We start from the raw sequence: 21,733 nt of genomic DNA on the forward strand, positions 1-21,733 counted from the left end.
CCGGTAGCAAAAATAGCAAAATATGAAGAAATAACAAACCTGGGTGGTGGATCCATGGGGTGGTCATGATCTTGTTCTCTATACTTTTCAGTGTCACTGAAACATTTCACAATTTATAACGAAGGAAGGAAGGGAGGACGCAGGCGATTTGGTTGGCCCCGGGATGACTGAGGGAAGTAGTCAATGTGAGTATTTGATGCAAATTATATTTCATGTACAACTGAATCTACACAATTAGATTCCCACATGCTAAAACTAAAAGAGCAGACTAAGTAGAGGAAGGCAGTTTTCTTTTCCTTTTTAAAAATTTTTAAAGATTTTATTTATTTATTTATTTATTTATTTATTTATTTATTTGAGAGCGAGCGAGCGAGAGAGAGAGAGAGAGAGAGAGAAAGCACAAGCAGGGGTGGGGAGGGGCAGAGGGAGAGGGAGAATCCTGAAGTAGACTCCTTGCTGAGTGTGGAGCCCAACTTGAGGCTCGATCCCAGGACCCTGGGATCATGACCTGAGCCAAGGCAGACGCTTAACCAACTGAGCCACCCAGATGTTCTGGAAGATGGTTTCCTTAACTGGGAACACAACAGTCACGGGAAGTCACTTAGCAAATGTAACCATGATCTTTCTTTTCCTAGTTTTCTCTCTTTTTTAAAAAACATTTTATTTATTTATTTGAGATGGAGCGTGAACGAAAGGGAGCAACAGAGGGAGAGGGAGAAGCAGGCTCCCCGCTGAGCAGGGAGCCTGATTCAGGCCCGGATCGCGGGATGTTGCGATCATGCCTGAGCCCACGGCAGACGCTTAACTGACTGAACCACCCAGGCGCCCCTGTTTTCGTTTGTTTCGACCAGAGGAAGGAAAAGGATATAAAACTTTGTCTTTAGAGACCCTTTCAGGGGAGATGTAATTCAGCTAACCTCTGGCCCCCTCTATTCCCAAATCACATCGCTTTCTCAGGGTTGTACCACAGTAGAGAGCCCTCCTATCGTGTTTAAAGGAATGGAAGGACGAGGAGGGACGTGAGTGACCCGCCGCCCCTTTACACCCTGTCCCACTGCAGTGCGTTTTACACACGCAGGCACGCACGACGCTCATGCCACCAACAGTCTATTCACACGGCGCAGACATCCTCAGCGCTGAAAATACACAAAGTACTCACACCACTCACCTACAACACACATGCTTTCACACCAAGGCAGACAGAAGTTCGCCAAGGCTCTTTTTTCATTTCCTCGTTCACCTCTGGCAGCAGCGACGGGCGCGGAGGGCAGTGGGCATGGCTACGGCTCACTGGGCTCCACAGTTTGGCTCCGGAAGGTTTTTCGCCTCTTAATTTCAGGTCTACCCAAGAGACATCTTCACACGCTGGAAAGCACAGAAAAGCACCGTAGTCTAGCCCTGGCAGTTCTGCGCCGGAGAACTCGCGGGCGCCACGCTAGCCGGTGGGCAAAGGAGCAGACTGCCGTGCCCCCGCCGCGGGCTCACACTGCTCTCCTGGGAGAGGCGGAGGGTGGGCGTAGGAAGCTCCAAGCCTTCACTGTGAATGGATACGCAAGCTCCTACAAACTTAAACCATCCCTTCTTCCGGGGACAGGGACTGTTTCCTGTCCTTTCAATTACGTAGCGTCAAGCCCCACAGAACACTCTAAATCTAGATTTAGATTTTGCTCTCTTGACTTTTGCTGAGGTTCTGACAGTTTTTTTTTCTTCTCTACACCCTACCGCCCCCCCAACACACCCCTCTTCTCACTACCATGGCCCTTTTTAATCTCTGGCTGGATCTGAGTTCTGGAGCAGGGCCGGGGACCCCAGCTTCCGGCTCAGGAGCCCCGAAGACGTCCAGCACCAGGCACACGTACGTGCCTGTCCAGGTCTGGCCACGGGTCGGTACTTTAGCAAAACGGAAAACACAGCCTTGTATTTGGCCCTGGTCCAGTTCCTCAAAGTGAAGATGACATTTCTGGCAAGCAGTTACAATTAGATTTTTAGAGCCCTGGGTTTTCAACTGAACCCATGCAGGATTAAGAAAGATAATGTAAAATATTTAATTCTGCCCGATTAGCCAGCAAATGAGGTGATCTGCTGATACGGAAGTAATGTCACAGAGCTAATATGGACCCCCGGGCATGACAGATGTCTTGTGCCTTGTCCATCAGTCTCTTCAGCAATCACCTTGCCCTCTGTCCTTTCTTTATACTCACTCAACTCCTTTTTGTTGTCTTCATTTTTTCTGGCAGCCAGAGTTGACAGTTTGCTCAGGTATCATGTCCATTTATTGATATCATTCCTAAGGTTAAGATGGCTATTTCAGAGCCTCAGCGGGGTGTTCTGTATGCTATGATGCCGGTTTCAGAGACGCCATTTACCCTCTGTAACTTAATTTGGCCTGGCTTTTCTATCATGCAGGTAAAATAATCTGAGGATAGGTTTTAAAAGGGGAAACTGGGCATTTTGTTTTCGTAACATTAAAAAAAAAAGCATGTGTATCTGAGGTTTATTCTTTCCCTTGGCATATTCAAGGTAGAATTTAAGGAATATAAGGAATCCTCTAGATCCTCGAGTGCTCTGAGAATACTGGGGCTCAGTGAGCCTAAGTGACCCTAACACATAGTCACTTTCCCAGAAGGAACCAAAACTCTTTTGTTATTTCAGGAAGGCCTGTTATTATATGACAAGCATATAGTAAGCAGTGGGATTGCCCAAAAAGGAATTCTGAGCTGGACCTTGAGGATGGATAGGAGTTTGCTAGGGAGGGAAGGAGGAGTGTTTTTGTCTTTCCTTAAACTGGAGAGCTAGTTTGGGAATGTTATTTTCCCTAGCCTCTCCAGTTAGCAGTCCAGGCCCCTATTTAAAGAAGTCTCATGGAAAGATGATCTGATTATGTTCTCTAGGAGTGGTTCACCTCTCCTTCAGGTTTGGTCACTCAATGACGAGAATGAATGGAAGCGGTCTGTGCCTGAAACTTTGATATCTGGACTGGAAAGATCCTGCCACACTACTATCCGTGCAGTCCAGCTCCTTGTCCTGTACAGGAAGATGCTGGAATCAAATGGCAGTGGGACCTGGGTTTCTTCCCACTCCGTGGACTGGAGAGTATATGCGCTCCTGGTACATGCTTCCTGGTACCCCGACATGATCCAGGTACAGTGGACACATAGGGACCTAGTAATGAGCACTAAGAAGTACTGGGTGCTTACACGTGCCAGACACTGTTCTTACACGAGTTCCTGCCTTTAAGTGAGGCTGCACTCTATGGCACAAAGTAGGCCGTGCCTTTGCAAGATCTGGAAGCTTCTAAAAATCTAGAGAAATGGAGGAATTACAGAAGCCTGTATCATGACAAGTGACAAGGAAAGTCAGTGCTGAGATGCCATATAGGAGGGACTGAAGGCTGGGCGGACTGCCACAACATCAAGAGACAGAAGGGTGCCGTAGAGAGTACCCAGACGTCGGAGTCGGACAGACAGACCTGGAATCAATCCCTGGCTCCGCCAACTTGCCAGCTGTCTGACCAGGCAGATTGTTTGCCGTTAGGAGCATTACTTTCCTCCTCTCTAAAATGGGCATTAACTTGCAGGGTTGTTCTGAGCATACGGAGTCCAGCACAAAGCCCAGCCCAGCACAGCCTAATAATGCCTGGCTTTTGGGCTTTAGCCTTATGTCCCCAAGAATCTGTAAGAATCATGCAGGTCGAAGATGCCTCAGAGATCACCCACTCAGACACGTCCTGTTTGGATGTACAACCCGAGCCCAAACGTAATGAGTCCTTTGCCCAAAGAAGCCTGCAGGTTAGTGGCTAAATCAGCGTTTAAGCTCAGAGCATCATCTGGCCTTACCTACTGGGACCGATGATTACAGTTAAACCATAAGCAATATTCTCAAGATAGTTCACCAAAAAGGTGATTTAGGCTGATCCTGTTAGTTCACTTCAGATTATTTTCTCCTCACAAAACAGCAGACTTTTCAGTATTCACTTTAGGTCACTTACGAAGTACACTCATTTGCTTTCTTATGTGTGTTAGTCTGCTTGGGCCGTCATTTAAAAAACCACTGGCTGGGTGGCTTAAACAACAGAAATTTATTTCTCACAGTTCTGGATGCTGGAAGTCCAAGATCAGGGTGCTCACAAGGTGGACTTCATTCTAAGGCTTCTTTTCCTGGCTTGCAGGGGGCCGCCATCTTGCTGTGTGCTCTGATCTCTTTGAGAGTCTACACAGAGAGTGAGCTCTCTGGTGTCTCTTCCTATAAGAATATTAGTCCTATGGCTCTATCCTTATGACCTCACTTAACCCTAATTACCTACTCACTGCAACATACGAATTTTGGAGGGGACACACTTCAGTCCAAAGGATTGTTATATACGTTCCTCCATCCCTCATGAGCCTTTCCATTCAGGTCTGTTTCAAATGGGAGGTACATGGACAATGAAGTATGTGAACTATTAAGTACCTGAAAATGAGGTATCACCTATGGCCTGGCTCTTTTTACCATTCCTTCAGGTCATCAACTAATAGAGACCGAGAAAGGTGACAAAGCCAAGGTCTGGATCATTCAATATATTATTAATTGTGGGAATGAGGGTTGAAGAGTTTAAGACTGGTAAGCAGACCCCTTCTGAAAGGAAACGTGACCATGAGTAAAACTTCTCTGAAGATCTGCCATGCATTTGAGTGATGAACAGAAACAGAGAAGCTTTGGCATTTATTCTGTTATTTCTGAGGGAAACTGTATAAAATAACATATTTTTAAGGGAAATTGTTTCTTTAGAAAGATTAAGGAAAAAAATCCTGTCAAAAGTGTGTAGGGAAATAATCCAGACTTAAAAAGAAGCTCCAGTGCCTGGATCTGAAGGCAATGCAGATCTAGTTCTTTGGCATCAGGGGTCTATCCACTCAGAAGTCATCTTAAGTCAAGGGGCTACTCAGCCTACTTATATAGAGATTTTGGAATGCCTGAGAGGTTGTGTATGAGACCAAGAGTGAACCTGGCCAATTACTGGCTCCTTTGTGAGGATACCGCCCAGCACACTCTTTGAGAAATGATATCCCCTCTTATTTGCTAGATGTGGCTACAAAGAGTTTTTTTGCTATGTCCCCAAATCATATATCCTCCAAATTTCAAAGTAATGCATGAAAAATAAAGGGTCATGGAAATACTGAAACAATTTAGAATACGGAGTAGAATGTAGAAGTCCTCCTCTATGGCACCTGTCTCCTGTCCTCTCCTCTTCCCCATCCCAATGAGCAATAGAAGTTTGGTGGGGTTCTTTTTCCCCCCGATTTTTAAAGTATGCTTTTATTTACAGATAGCTAGAGTTGTCTTTAAGTAAATGTCACCATTGCTATTAAAATTTGATTTTCTCATATTGATGATTATGTAGATACGTCTGATCAATTTTTGATTATTACAAATAAAGCCAGAATAAACATTCTTTAGAAATATTTGTATATATGAACATTTCTGCAGGATGGATTCTTAGATTTACTGGGTCAAAGGGAAAACATATTTAAAAAATTGGGACTGTTGGGTGCCTGGGTGGCTCAGTTGATTAAGCGACTGCCTTCGGCTCAGGTCATGATCCTGGAGTCCCGGGATCGAGTCCCACATCGGGCTCCCTGCTCGGCGGGGAGTCTGCTTCTCCCTCTGACCCTCTTCCCTCTCGTGCTCTCTATCTCTCATTCTCTCTTCACTCAAATAAATAAATAAAATCTTTAAAAAAAATTGGGACTGTCAAATTGCCTTCTGAAAACATTGTAAAATTTACACTCCCACCAGAATTATCTGAGCGCATGTGCTTCCAATTTATTTGGACTTTGACATTATCAGTCTTTGTTTTTTGCTGAATTGATGTTAAGGGGGGAATCTCACTGTGATTTTCATTTGTATAATCCTGATTTCTTGTGAGGTTGAACATTATCACATTTATTTTCTGTATTTCTTCTTCAGTGAATTGCCCATTTACATTGTTCGAGAGAAATGGTTGATCTTTTTGAGTTGTAGAGGCTTCCTCTAATTACACATATTAATCTCTGCTGGGGGAAATACTCAAATTTTCCACTAACAGATATTCAAAAGTGCATGAATGGGTCTGGAAAAAAATATGGAAGGATTTGTACTAAGAGTATGATGGTGGAGAGGGCACCTGGCTGGCTGGCTGGGGAAATACTCAAATTTTCCGTTAACAGATATTCAAAAGTGCATGAATGGGTCTGGAAAAAAATATGGAAGGATTTGTACTAAGAGTATGATGGTGGAGAGGGCACCGGTGGAGTGTGCGACTCTTGATCTCGTGGGTTGTAGATTTGAGCCCCAGTTTGGGTGCAGAGACTACTTAAAATATTTAAAAGGATAACGGTGGTTACATCTAAGTGGTAAACTCATGGGTATTTGACTTTCTTCTTTATACTTTTCTATGTCGTCTGACTTTTTCTCCTCTTGAGAACTAAGTATGTATTAATTTTATGAATAGAAAGAAAAAAACCCAGTAGACTGATGAGTAGGGTCAAGGTGCTCTCAAGGCCATTCTAAAAGACGATCTTCTAAGATACTTTGAGCAGTGGCAGTATCAGTAGATACTTAACTTTCCTGAGGTCAAAATGTGGAGGAAGTGACAGTTAACTTCTTGGATAATAAATTGACATGGCAGTTAAAGTTAGCCTTATTATTTTATAGTTACCTCTTCAGCATCCAAGATTCTATTGCTCTTTACCCACAGTGTTTTCCTCTCCCAACCCCTTTCCAAGTCCTGGCAATCAACAGTGAGGGGAGCTCAAACTGTATCTTGGCTATAAGGTAAGTTTCTGGACAGAACTGTGCAAAGGCTCTTTTCAAGGACAAAAAGGAGTAGGGGCTACAAAGACCCCTCAGAAACTCCACTAATTTGGTTCAGCGCTTAGAGGCTGAGATTCAGGTAACACAGAGACACATCTGTCATGTCTCCCAAACTGAGCAGAGGACATCTGCACTCCTGCCCCATCTCATGGTAGTACAATAGGAAAGACGGAGGTAAAAATAGAAGTGATACAGCCAACTACTGACATGGAGGCGAGCTGAATAGAGCAGGAGCACTGACGCTGAACGGGAAATGGCTCCTTCTAGGGCAGCCTGCCTGTCTCGGGTGGGCAAGGGGAGCCAACTGAAGGGGTTTCCACCGGCCGTGCCATCCCTGATTTACTTATTTCAGCTTGGCCAGCTCTGTTGAGGTGTGACTGACAAAAATTGTATACATTTAGGTGGCACGACATGTTTTTTTGGTTGTTTTTTTTTTTTAAAGGTCTGCATCGTGAGGGATTAGCAGGAGGAGAAAAGTGAGGTCATAAGCCGCCTGAGAGCGAGGAATGCCCTCCTGACAGAAAAGTGAAGGAGCCCATTTGTTCCAGAGAAAATGCCTCCCTGGGAGTTCCTCGCCTCACCAAGTGAATTATCTCCTCTTTATTGGACTTATGAAGAGGCTGAACAGTGGTGTGCAGAACAGGCAAGGATTTTCATAATGACAGTGTGGGATGAGAGGACAAAGATAGCATAAAAAGGCTGAGGGAGATTCTACACCCAGAAAATAACTAGCCTTGTTTCCTGTGTCACCTTCGCTCCAATGGGGGGGGACGCTGAGGGCCCATTCAGTAGATTCAGCGGAGCTATGAAGTGGAAGATTCTTTATCACAAGAGTATCTGCTCATCGGTGAAGGGCCTAGACGGATCTTTTTGTTATTGTTGTTTGACCTCTGTTTTCTAAATTGATACAATTCACATACCATAAAACTCACCCTTTAAAAGTGTGCGATTCAGTGGTTGTCAGTATATCCACAAGGTTGTGCACCCATCACCACCATCTAATTCCAGAACATTTTCCTCGCCCCAGAAAGGACTCCTGTACCCGTTAGCAGTCAGTCTCCCTGCCCCCTCTTCCCAGCTGCTGGAAGCCAGCCATCTACCCTCTGTTTCTATAGATTTATCTGTTCTGGACATGTCATCTACATGGAAGCATATAATTTGTGGCTTTTTATGTTTGTCTTATTTTTTTAAGATTTTATTTATTTTAGAGAGAGAGAGAGAGAGCATGAGTGGTAGGGGCAGAGGGAGAGAGAGAATCTCAAGCAGGCTCCATGCTGAGCATGGACTGTGACATGGGGCTCGATTCCAGGACCCTGAGATCCTGACCTGAGCTAAAACCAAGAGTTGGACACTTAAGTGACTGCACCACCCAGGCGTCCCCTATGTTTTTCTTCTTCACTTAGTGTAATGTCTTGGTGTTCATCTATGCTGCAGTCTGTACCAGTGTTCCATTTTATGGCTGAATAATACTCTCTTCTATGTATGAACCATAATTTGTTTATCCAGTCATCTGTTGTTGAAAGTCAGGTTGTTTCCAATGTGGGAACGTGAGGAATAATGCTGCTATAAACATTCGTGGATAAATTCTTGTGTGGACACATGTTTCCATTTCTTGTGGGTGTATACCTAGAAGTAGAATTGCTGGTTAAATTTAGAGCTACTGACCAGGTAACTCTAAATTTACCTTTTTGAAGTCCTTCCAGACTATTTTCCAAAGCATTTCCATTTCCATTTTATCTTCCTACTGGCATTGTTTGAGAGTTCTGATTTCTCCATATCCTTGTTACACCTTGTTATCATGTAGCCATTCTAGTGGGTGTCAGGTGGTATCTCACCGTGTTTGGTCATTTTAGAAAAAATTCAAAGCCATCCATGCACATAGTGTAAATAGACAAGGCTTAAAGAGTAAATGCCCCATCTCTCTCCAGAACCATTTCCATGAGGCAAATACTTTAAAATTCCTTCGGCAGTTTCCTCTAGTATTTATCTTCAATTCCTGGTAATAGGCTTCTACTGCTGCTTCTTAAAATCAGTTTCCAATATTCTCTCTTGACTTCCACCTCTGGAGGATGGGCATTCCGCTCTCTTTTCCCCAGGTGCACAGACACACACTCACTGTATCCTTCCATCTTCAAAACAGGATTATAATCTCCATGTTGGGATAAATCAATAATCGGCACTTACACTGTTATGACTACGTACGTATTCACAGCCATGTGGTGTGCGGAGATCATATTTACTTCATCATACTTTAACCCTTGGATGGCAGATGACATAGAGCAAAAATCTGCCTCTTTTCTTCATTGCCACAGAAGCAGCTGTGACCCACACAGACACTGGAAGTAGAGGCTGAGTCTCTTTTGGGGGATATGCAGGCCCAACATCTTCATGAGGACCCTTCATTTTTAAGGTATAGTTTTCACCCATCATATGCATTTTATTTTAAGTAAGCTTTATTTTTTAAATTTTATTATTATTTTTAAAGATTTTATTTATTTATTTGATAGAAAGAGAGAGCAGAAGTAGGCAGAGCGGTAGACAGAGGGAGAGGGAGAAGCAGGCTCTCCGCTGAGCAGGGAGCCTGACACGGGGCCTGATCCCAGGACCCTGGGATCATGACCTGTGCAGAAGACAGATGCTTAACCAACTGAGCCACCCAGGCGCCCTTAAGTAGGCTTTATGCCCAATGTGAGTCTTGAACTCATGACCCCGAAATCAAGAGTCACATGCTTTACCGACTGAGCCGGCCAGGCGCCCCCCCAGGACCCGTCATTTTCAGCAAAGAAAGAGTAAACTCATCTGCTGTAGTTCAGGACCTGGACTAGTTTTAGTCTAATTTCAGAACTTCTTAGAAGGAACCTCTCAAATTCAGGTGACTGCTTGACAGGATAGAAAAAAAATAATGGTTTCCAAAATGACTCTGTATGAAGGGAATGACAACACCAAGGATAATGTATCAAATACCCGATCAAGCATGCTGTGAAAGGCAATCAGGGTGTAATTTCATGTTACAAAAGCATTCCTTGTACTTATCTATTTTTTCAAAGCATATTCGCACCCATAACTTCATCAGATTCACCAGGCTCCTTTTTGATAAATGACCTACATCTCAAAGTCTTTTCGAAGCATAAAAACCAAAATATACTTTATAAATAATTACATATTAATTTCTTACAAATAAGAACCCTAAAATGTTTATTCTTCAACTCTCGTTTTGGATCCCTGACATTTATATACTTTGCTAGTCAGCTCTTCTCTCTTTTTTAAAACATTTTTAGTAGGCTCCACATCCAGTGTGGAGACCAACACAGGGCTTGAACTCATGACCCTGAGATCGAGACCTGAGCTGAGATCAAGAGTTGGCCGCTTCACCAACTGAGCCACCCAGGCAGGCCCCTGGCTCTTCTCAATTCTAGGCCATAAGCAAATAATTTTTATTTTCCCAGTTTTAGAGGAACCCTGAGCTTTTTTTTCTAACTTGTTTCCTTTCCATCCCATTCTGGGCTGTGACTTGTCCACTTAACCTGCTTGTTCTTAACGCAGTGCCTTATACAAGAAGTGTCTGGAGTCCATGGGCTGAGTTTTGAACCCCCAGCTGTTATGTCCTAGCATTATGGTCCTGGGCAAGTTTCTAAATCTGTAAAAGGAGGAGAGTAACCTGCCTCTTGTAACTCTTGTAAAGATTATATGAGATGTATGCAAAAGAGACATAGTAAGCATGTAGTAAATGTTAGCTGTTACTATTTGTTGGCTAAAAGAATGAGTTCTGCCAACCAGTGCTCCTTGCTCTTTCATTCTGCCAGCGATTGCTATAAGGTCTACAATCTAAGCCCCATGAGACAGAGACTTTGTCTTGCTCATCACTATAGCCCCAGCTCCCAAGAGATGACTGGCATGTAACAGGGATTCGGTACGTATTTACTGAATCAATGAATGAATGAATATAGGTAATACAGGTATAATGCTACTGATATTCTGATTTTATGGACGAAGAAACTGAGGCTCAGAGAGGTTAAGGGACTTGAATAAAGTCCCCCAGCTGGTTAGGGAAGGATTAAGATCTAGCCCTCCCACCTGGTTTTTCTTCTCTTCTACCCTGGCACCTCATGATCCAAAAATTCAGGTGCAGAATCTTTGTTACTAAGTGATGATTTTTCAAGGGGGCAGACATTGATTCTGAAATTTTAAAACCTACCGTGGTATCCACAGCCTTGACTTTCTCGGTGGGAATGTGCTTTGGCACGGGTTCTGTCTGGGACAGCATCACACATCCTTCAGCACCTAAGGTGACGATGACCACGTGGCAGCCCCTTTCCACAAGCACCTGTGCAGCCTGCCCGGCATCTGCAGGGCTGCCGACCGCCAGGCCAGTTAGGATCTCAGCCTGGGATACAGACAAGTGAAAGGAAACAGCAGTGAGAATAGTAACCTGGGTCCACTTCCAGATTAGATTTGTTTTTCTAGAAAATGTCTCCCTTGGCATAACAACCAATGCCGTGGGAAACTCTGATGCACACTGGCCCAGGGAAAGAAAGAAAAAGCCCAATAACAATGACAACAAAAATGAGCTCTCAAGGACATTCTTGGGACAACTGGGGAAATTTGAATGTGGCCTGGATGTTAGATGACAGTACAGAGTTATTAATACTTTTCTTAAGTGTGATCATGGTATCGTGGCTCCTCTTAGGAGATGTGCGCTGAAGTAGTTAGGAGTCAGGTATCATGTAATCTGCAACTTACTCTGAAACCGATTCAACAAAAACAAAAAGAAACACACACAGGGGAGAGAGGAGGCAACACAGCAAATGTTAGCAACCACCCGGGTGGACAGTATGTGACTGTTCATTGTATCGTTCTTCCAGCTTTTTCTGTGTGTATGTGTGATCATTTTCATTGAAAAGAGTTAGAGGGAACAAAGAATTCTACAGAAGAAAGGAAGAGGGGAGGGAAGACAGGAGAAAAGGGAGGGGCCGCTCGCTGCCAACGATTTTGATATAAATCATATCTGTGAATTTCACACCTAAGGCCGTAATTCTTCTAGGCCCCCTCTTGGGCCATAATGCCTTTCTCTTATTACTAGTCACAGCTTTCCACGTTTGCACAACACCCATTTCTTGTGTTTGTTTTTGCTCCAGAAGATGGAAGCAGGGTAGAAGGGGCACTGATATGTCGCAGAGAGAGCAACGTGCTGACATTTAGATGTCTGCTACTTACTGACTCTGGAACTTTCCCCACGTCATATACAATCTGTACAATGAGCGGCCTGCACAGGACCACAGTTCTCTCCCGGAGTGTAGAAAGGGCTGTGGCTGAAGTAGGGATGAAGGACTGTAGCCCTGCTTCCTCATCCCCTAAGCACCCCTGGAGCACCTCTGGGGACCCTCTCTGGTTCTGAAATTAGTGGCTGCAAAATTACTGGACTAGATGAATTATAGGATACTTTTTGACTCAAAAGGTTTATAACCAAATTCTGTCTTTTCTGTATCCCATTTCTTCCCAAGAAAGGGTCTGTCTCTTCCTGTGCCTGCTCTGAACATGCCCAGATTAACCCTTCCTGGGGCCTAGAAGTCACCCCAGTGTCTGCCCCTTCTGGGCTTTGGCTTCCCCAGCAGCAAAGGTTTCATTAGCCTGACCACGTGTCCCTCCCGAACGGTCTTTTCCACAGACCCTTTCTGTCCGAGTTGGCTATGCCCTGAGGCCACCTTCTGTTTTCTTTTCATAAGTTTTTTTCCGATCTTCATTACTGAGAACGCTTACATCCGTGGGGTGAGATGGTCTATTTTCAGAAACACTGAATTCTTGTGGTTTCTAAAAACCTCTTAAAAAACTGTTCTTTGATGAAAGGATCCTGAACATAAAAGATAATGCAACACCCATGTACCTACCACCCGCTTTTAATAAATCTTTATGTGTTAACTTTATTTGCTTCAGATATTTCTCTTTAAAGGAGGTAAATCATGTTTTTCATAGGTATTATTTGGCCATGTGCTTCTTCCCTTAATATAATTTCATTTGTGCTGATATGCGTAGCTCTTCTTCTGTTGAACTGCACAGTATTCCATTCACTACAAATATATTGCAAATATACTACAGGTTAAAAAAAATCTATTCTTTTTATGGACATCAATTTTTCCATTTTCCCCTTTTACAAGCAACGAACTACTGGATATTCTTATCACCTATATGTACTCTTTTTTCCTCTGGCCATTTAAAATATTTTTGTCTTTACGTTTCATTTTACGAAGTTCCATTAAAATGTATGTTAGTAGAGAGTTACATCCATTTATCTCAGGTGATACTTTTTTTTAAAAGAAGATTTTACTTATTTGTTTGAGAGCGAGAGGGAGAGCAAGTGGGAGCAAGAGAGCATGAGCAGGGCGAGGAGCAGAGTGAGAGGGACAAGCAGATTCTGTGCTGAGTGTGGAGCCTGATGGCCGGGCTCGATCCCATGACCCCAAGATCATGACCTGAGCCAAAACCAAGAGTCGGACGCCCAACCTACTGAGCCACCCAGGCGCCCCCGGTGGTACTTTTAATACACTTTTGTTCTGAGGACTCATGTTCTTCCTCAGTTCTAGACAACACCTTGCAGTTTTTCCTCTAATATTGCTTTTCTCCAGTTCCCTCCCTTCTCTTCTTCTTTCACTCCAATTACATGTATGTTAGAGCCGCTCGAGCTGTATTTCATTTCTTTAAATTCCTCCTTAATATTTAAAAAAATTCTTTCTGTGATACTTTCTAGGTGAATTGAGTTTTTCACTTGTTTGTGAATTGATGAATTCTCTTTCAATTCACCAATTCTTCATTCCAGTCTAATGTCTATCTTCCTAATGAGTGTTTTATAGAAATATTTCAAAGGTGTTTTTTCATTTTCAAGATTTCTAATTGATTGGTTTTTAGATTCACATATCATTGCTTTGATCCTGTTTCTCTTTCACACTTAACTTTCTATTTTTTTAATGAATGAGAACCTAATCATATTTAAAGTCTTTTTTGCATTGTTTCATTATTTGAATTTCATTCATGTTAGACAGTTGATTTTGTTGGATAACTCTTGAGCATTAGGTTTCTTCATTTGCAGGCTCATGTTGCTCTCTGTGAGTTGGGGAATCCCGCACTTCAGCTCCCACGAGGCTTATCCCTGCCTTTCCAGTGGTTTTGTAGTTGCATCCATCAGGCCCCTGAGGGTCTCTAAACCAGAGCCAGGTGTTATGTCAGCAATATGGAGTTCCTGTTCTGCTGTTACCAGTGATATTGCCAATCTAGTCACATTCCCGGTCATCAAGTTAGCAGTTGGCTTGATTCCTTCCTGATCACAGGCAGTACCTCTGTCCTCCTGTCTCCTCAGCTTGGGTAGCTTTACATAATGCTGTAGTCCCAGGTAGCAGGCCTAGCAGCTTCCTTTACTTTTTTGGTTAGCAGGGGAGCCTCAGCCCAGCCTCTCTGGGGTCCAGCAGTGGGCACTGCTCCAGTCTCCCATGAGGGGCACGTTTTTAGTGCCCATGACCCATTGGAGGTCCCTACCACCTAGCACACTCAGGGCTGAATGCTCTAGGATTCTGTTCTCCTTCTGCTCTGGGAGTTATCTTATTTCGGAGCTTGTGAGTATCTTTTCATTGTCTTTTGTATATTTATATATTAATGGTTTGTGTATGGAGCAGAGAGAGTTTTTTTCTTTCTTTCTTTTTTTTTTTTTTTTTTTTTTTTAGAGAGAGAGCAGTAGGGTGGGGAAACGGAGAAGGAGAGAATGAATCTTAAGTAAGCTCCACGCCTAGCACAGAGCCCGACGCCAGGCTTGATCTCATGACCCTGAGATCATGACCTGAGCCAAAATCAAGAGTTGGATGCCTAACCAACTAAGTCACCCAGGTGCCCCCAGAGAGGGTATCTTAAAGCATGAATTTACATTATTATCATGATTAGAAGTCCTCCATAAGAACATTAAGCTTTTAAAATTTTTTTTTTCTACTGAGTGTTTGAGATCAATTTTCTTAAAGATCAAAGTTTGCTCATTTGTTCATTCATTCAAAAAGCACTTACTAGGTGCCAACTATATGCCTGGTACAATATAACAGATGGTAATTTCCAAAGATAACTCCATCAATGTATATCACATCGTAGATGCTCTTTTCACACTGTGACAAGGATAATCTTCTATTGAGAGGTGGGGCGAGAGGGCAGGCCTTCTTGCCTCAGTCAATAGAATGGGCCAGAAGGGATACTGCGTGACTTCGAAGTAATAAGTAATTTGAGCTGTGATGAGTGTTTGAAGAATAAATATAGGGCTCTGCAAGTATGTAGCAGGCAAATCAGGTGGCAGTGGAGGGTAATCGCACTTCTTATTGGGAAATGGTTACTACTTCCCACAATCCCTTTCTCCTAGCAGAAGGCCTGGCCATGGTGGTTGCTCCAAAATATTGTATAGCCTATTGTGATTTGTTAAAATTAGTCTCCTTGTGGCAGTCTTCTTTATCGTTTACTTCTGTTCTGAGAGACAACAAAAAGGCAGGTCAGGAAATCCTGGAAACATCCATTCAGTCTTTGGCCCACATGGGCAGTTACTATTATAGTTCTTTTATGTTTTTATTTATTTTATTTTATTTTATTTTATTATATTTTATTATGTCATGTTAGTCACCGTACATTACATCATTAGTTTTTGATGTAGTGTTCCATGATTCATTGTTTGCGTATAACACCCAGTGCTCCATGCAGAACGTGCCCTCTTTAATACCCATCACCAGGCTAACTCAACAGGAAACGACACATGTTGGCGGGGATGTGGAGAAAGGTGAACCCTCCTACACTATTATAGTTCTTTAATTACTAACTTTCTCTCTCTGCATGTTGCATTGTATCATATGTCCTGCCTCCCAATGTTGAGAGAGAGCTCTGGTCTAAAACTGTCTGGCCAAGAAAGGGAGCAATACTGAAATTTTCTTCCTAAAATGCTTCAGAATGAAGGGCACAATCTGAATGTACTGGTAGATATCTTACACAGCTCTATCCATTATGACGCTCAGATGGACTCATAGGGCCCTCTCCTAACAGAGAGGCCCCCGAGGTCCTTCCCGTGGCATCAGTGGAGCACCTCTATCCACCCCTGTGGTCACAGGGTCTTCACAAGAGAAGGTGGCAAATGCTCCAGGGGTTGTCTATTACTTAGGGTTGTTGGACGAGCTGATTTTGAATTTCAGATAAATAACAAATCATTTCATAGTACAAGTACATTTAATATATTATTTGCTGTTTATCTGAAATTCAAATTTAACTGGGCATCCTGTATTTTTATTTGCTAAATCTAGCAACTCTAATACTAATTAGTCCATAGAATGTAGAATTAAAGAAGTAAACAAACCACCAATAGTGTGAAGGCAGGGAGAGGACTAAAATTAGCTGAGGTTGATAAGTGCCAGATTATGGACATGACTCAGAGAATCTTTTTGTTTTCCCCCTAGGACTCACTAATTTCCTTTTCTCCACACCCCAGTTAGTGAAAATTGTTTTCACTGGGTCCAAGAATTTACATGCAACCAAGCTGATGTGGTTAGTCCTGCCTCTTTCCTTTATCCACTTGCATGAAAGTCTTTGGCTTCTCATGGAATGAGTAAAACGTTCCATCCTTACCTCAGTTTCATTGCAGCAGAACACATCTGAGAGGGTGTAGAAGCGAGGGTCCAGGTCAGCAACAGCAGGAGCTGGATTGAACAATGTTTTCACTGTAAAGGAACGGAAAGGGGGTTCAGTGGTCACCATTTTTAACATGGTGCGCTTACAGTCACTAAGGGAAATCCCCTTGTGCAGCCATTTTCCCTATTACATGAAAAATCAACTTAGAAAAGTCTTAAATCTCAATCTTCACGGTGACCTAGTACCAGCCCCTTATTTCTATTTGCTCCATTTTTCACTTTACAACATTTCAACTTCAAGGGCAAGCGACAGTATTACAACCAAGGTGATTACAAAGTTATGGCAAAGACCAACAACATTAAAGAAAATTTTAAATGCTGTGGCATGAAAGGACATGTATGAATGTGAACATTCAGGTTGGTGTGAACATTTTTGTTCATAAACCCATTTTCCAGGAAAGAAAAAGAGAGATGTTAGGAAAGAAATAATGAAGAAGTAAAAAATTTCCTGATAAGAACAGGATGTAGGAAGTTCATGTACATATGTAGGTTCTGAACACCTACGCATGACTTCCAAGTACATCACGATTACTCATGCAAACATAGACTTTAAGAATTTATTTTTAAGTAATCTCTACACCGAAGGTGGGGCCTGAACCCACAATCCCGAGATCAAGAGTCGCATGCTCCACCAACTGAACCGGCCAGGCACTCCAAACATACACTTTTCACAGAAGCTTACGTTCTTGGCAATCTGGGAACATAAAGGAAAGCTTGAGAAAGGAGGAGAAATTCAATCTGAGGCTGACAGCTAGCTCAGACTAGAAGCCTACAAGAGAAGGATGGATGGCGATAGCAGAAGCAGGGAAAATGAGAATGTCACAGTGTTACAGTGTCAGAAGAATTTTTACATTTTTCAGAGGAGAAAAGTGAGTTTCAGAGAGATGAGGTCAAAGGTCATACACTGGGACATGGTTAAGCTGGGTTCCCATCTGGGGTCCTCCAGCTTTAAGTCCAGTGTTTGGTCATCTCTCTAGGCCAGGACTACTTATAGCAGCACAAGCCCCCGTCCCAATTTACAATATTTTAAAACAGTCTTTGGGGTGGAACTTCGTAAATACATATTTTTTTGCAAGTGTTTAGAGATTCCGTTCACAGGAAGCTCCCCCTTTGTCAAAACACTTACTCATCCACCAGAGGACCCAACTAGATTGGTTGGTCTTCTTTTCCTCTACCCAGGTCCACTGATTTATGTGTTTAGTGACCCCAATCTACTATAGACCCATAGAGTCAAATCTCCTAGCTGCAGTTCTCAAAGACCCTTCTAGAACAGTGGCTCCCAAGCTTAGGTGCACATCAGCATCACTAGGAGAGCTCATTAAAGTGCATGACTTTTGCCAAGATGTCCATCGACAGATGAATGGATAAAGAAGATGTGGTATATATACACAATGGAATATTACGCAGCCATCAAAAGGAATGAGATCTTGCCATTTGCAACGACGTGGATGGAACTGGAGGGTGTTATGCTGAGTGAAATAAGTCAATCAGAGAAAGACATGTATCATATGACCTCACTGATATGAGGAATTCTTAATCTCAGGAAACAAACTGAGGGTTGCTGGAGTGGTGGGGGGTGGGAGGGATTGGGTGGCTGGGTGATAGACATTGGGGAGGGTATGTGCTATGGTGAGCGCTGTGAATTGTACAAGACTGTTGAATCACGGATCTGTACTTCTGAAACAAATAATGCAATATATGTTAAGAAAAAAAAAAGGAAGAAGATAGCAGGAGGGGAAGAATGAAGGGGAGTAAGTCGGAGGGGGAGACGAACCATGAGAGACGATGGACTCTGAGAAACAAACTGAGGGTTCTAGAGGGGAGGGGGGTGGGGGGATGGGTTAGCCTGGTGATGGGTATTAAAGAGGGCACATTCTGCGTGGAGCACTGGGTGTTATGCACAAACAATGAATCATGGAACACTACATCAAAAACTAATGATGTAATGTATGGTGATTAACATAACAATAAAAAATTTAAAAAAAGTGCATGACTTTTGGGCTCCACCTCAAACCCACTGATCAGAATCTCTTGGGGAACACGTGCACGGATGAGTTCCCCAAGTGAGTCTTCCGCAGTTCTCGTGGCACGGAACCTCTTGGGGAGATGCTCATCAGCACGTGGCTGATGGAAACTGCCCACTACTTCTGCCTGGTGAGGCTAGCTAGTTTGCCTCTATACCTTCATTAGTCTTCACATTTTGGTTTGGTCAGTGGATCTTGTCCAGTGGTTTACAGGCTAACACGATTCCCACATTTTCATTATTTTAGAATCCAGAATGTCCACCCACAGAAATTCTATGGTATATTTTTGGCTGCTTATATTTTTGTACAGGTTACTGTGCAGCTTAAATTAGAAAATGGGTGTAAAAGCCCTATGTAAACTGTAGAGTGTTGTACAAACGTAAGGGATTATTACTGTTATTATACTGTCCTTCACACACAGCCCGACACCCCCGCCTGTCCACCCATCTCTTTTGCCTTCTGTTGGAATTCGTAGCCTGGCAACGGTCTCTCTCATTGGTGTTCCCGCTTTTGCAAGGTCTTAGAGATGTCAATTATGCATAAAGGCCCTCAATGCCCAGCATTGCAACACACCTATTTACTTTTTATGGTTCCAGGACAAATACCATGGCTCCCTATTTTCCTCAAACGGTGAATTGAAAAAGCAGTGCTCATATATTGTGATCTCCAAATCTGCACGCAAAGGCATTTAAGCGCAGGGTAGAGCAAGCTACCAGTATGGAACAACAGCATTGAGCCATTCTTTTTTTTTTTTTAATTTTTTTAAAGATTTTATTTATTTGAGAGAGAGAGAGCGTGAGCGGGGGGGAGGGGGCGAGGGAGAGGGAAAAGCAGACTCTCCGCTGAGCAGGGAGCTCAATGTGAGCCTCGATCCCAGGGCCCTGGGATCATGACCTGAGCCGAAGGCAGACGCTTAACTGACTGAGCCACCCAGGTGCCCCAGCATTGAGCCATTCTTATAAAAGTTCCATTTTATCTCAAAAGATCTCTGATCCAGCAATTCCTTTTTCAAACCTATCCTACAGAAATACACAGGCATGCAAAAATGAGGTCCAGTGATATTCAGCTCTGCTTTAACAGAAAAAAACCAAGAAGAAACTTAAGCTTCATCAGACAGGACTGGTTAGGAAAAAAAAAATACCTCTAATGGAATACTCTGCTGCTGTTAGAAAGAATGAAGCAGATCTCTGTTTTGTCACAGAAAGATTTCTATAATTTGTAAGCGAAAAAGAAGTTTTGTAATAAAAACTACAGTATGACCCCCTCTTTTTTTAATAAAACAAAGCATAATTATATGTGTATTTACATTTATACACTTGCATAGAAAAGAGTCTGAGAGGTTACTTCCTAAACTAATAAGGGATTAGTTCTAAAGGGTGATGGGAACCAATCTGACCACAGATTACCTGGTATACACCAGGCAGAGACAGCATTCTTAAAACATGTATAATACCTTACATCAAAAACCAAGTACATTGTGAATGAAATGATATTAATGTCTGGCTGGTGCTTCTGAATATAACCCAAGGTTGCAGTGTGAGGGGGTGGGGAGTAGTGAGCTGGGGTGTAAATGCAACAGGATTGGCCATGTGTTGAGAATTATTGAGGCTAAACGATAGTATATGTGGGTTTACTGTCCTATTCTCTGTATGTCCATATATATTTGAAATTTTCCACAATAAAAACAAATTTTAAAGAAACAGTTACACTGAATTTTAAGCAATAAAAAGAGTTGCTAGAATGAGAAATCCTGCAATTTAATTTGACTGTAAACGTTGTATAAAAATCAGTCAAATCTTATTTGCTTGTATTTTATTGAGGGAAAGCATTCTGACCAATGCCGGACAGTAATAGGCTGGATGCATAGGCTTAGAGTCTGACTAGTAACTAAATTTAGGGGAAAATGAAAATGCTATAAAGAAAGGATTCTTCTTTGGCTCATGCCACCATAAATAAGCATAAACACTTCACCCTGATTAAAAAAAAACGTGAAGAATGAGTAGATATCGCTAATCAAAGAAGAATGCACATTTGTGATAGATATGGTGGGAAAAAATGATATCATCCTGGAATCATGTAAAAATAGAGACATAAGCGGTACCATGGAGTAACTTGGAGCTGCAGAGTGACTGATAGCACCCAACGTAATTATTATTCATGACAACGTCCGACAGGCTAAACTCCTGGTGGTCTTCACAGCACGCCAATGGCCGGCACGAGAGCATCAGTGAGGAACTGGGGAGGCCTCTGAGGGCAGCTGCGTAGGTGCAGAACCAGGAAAACGAGGTGGAAGCTCAGAATGGTGTCACCATGCAGGGAAGGAGCTGGACAGTTAAGAAGGCTCTAATAATTAGCTCAGAGAAACAGGAAGAAAGTCACCCTAAGTAAAGAAACCACGGGAAGGCTGGGGTAACCAAAACGCTGGCTTGGCGGTCTCCCTTGAGGGGTTGTTTTCTGTGAGTTGAGTGAGCAGCAGAAACACTCCACCAACTTGGGCCACGGGCTGGACAACGTCACCGTGAAAGTCAAGGTGGCCAGCCAAGAAGTTTGGTTTGCCAAAAGGACAAGGACTGAAGTGTCATTAAAAGATATTCTGTATCCTACCTAGAATTCACTCTTGGCGATCTTACAATGTCAATTATTTATAATCGTTCCTGTCATGTTCCATTTGCTTTGAAATGGATATAAACACCAGACCCGACATGCGTAATTTCATCACAAGCAGCTGCAGCACCAGCCCTGCCGTGGGCCTGCCTCACAGCATCATGACCAGTGGCCGTCGAGGGCCACTGGTTCATTTCTGATGTTGCATGTGCTGTCCCTTTCAAACCAATGCTTTCCTGTAGGTGAAGTCGAGAGAGTTCTGAAACTGTATGTTCAAAGATGGAGGGGGGGTCTTTTCTCTCTATATTTTAACAACTATATATAATCCAGTCATACAATGTGTTTAACTCAGAATTCATTACTTTTAAGAAGGACAGATAGGGGAGCTGTGATAATAACCCACAGAGGAGGAGGAGGACTTTACCACTTCTTATGGATGGAATACTGCCGGTTATCACACGAAACAAGTCTCGCGGGGCAATGGCCAGGACCCGCAGTGCTCAACACATCTCTAAGCGTTGCCTGCTCGGCTCTGTGATCAGTCCATTCATACATCCTGACGTGAAGCAGCTGGGACAGCTCTCA

The 21,733-nt window shown here is 43.0% G+C and overlaps 1 protein-coding gene and 1 long non-coding RNA gene across 9 annotated transcripts in view; one reads left to right on the plus strand and one right to left on the minus strand.

Moving 5' to 3' along the window:
• The window catches only part of RBKS (ribokinase), an 84,874-nt gene that overhangs the window by 29,817 nt on the left and 33,324 nt on the right, over positions 1-21,733 (minus strand). For 7 of the 8 annotated variants that reach the window (XM_027624145.1, XM_027624141.1, XM_027624144.1 and 4 more), the window contains 2 exons: positions 16,459-16,550; positions 11,027-11,215 (listed from right to left, as the gene is read on the minus strand). In XM_027624145.1, coding sequence (XP_027479946.1) covers positions 11,027-11,215; positions 16,459-16,550 — 281 coding nt within the window. Of the gene's footprint in view, positions 1-8,135; positions 8,458-11,026; positions 11,216-16,458; positions 16,551-21,733 lie in introns of those variants that run through there. The other variant, XM_027624142.2, reaches the window with a different exon arrangement.
• Positions 133-8,027, plus strand: LOC113938642. The gene is made up of 3 exons (XR_003524925.1): positions 133-185; positions 6,716-6,792; positions 7,274-8,027. It is a non-coding gene; the product is annotated as an uncharacterized LOC113938642 (long non-coding RNA).

This window comes from Zalophus californianus, chromosome 8 (assembly GCF_009762305.2).
Source record: "Zalophus californianus isolate mZalCal1 chromosome 8, mZalCal1.pri.v2, whole genome shotgun sequence".
NCBI lineage: Eukaryota > Metazoa > Chordata > Mammalia > Carnivora > Otariidae > Zalophus > Zalophus californianus.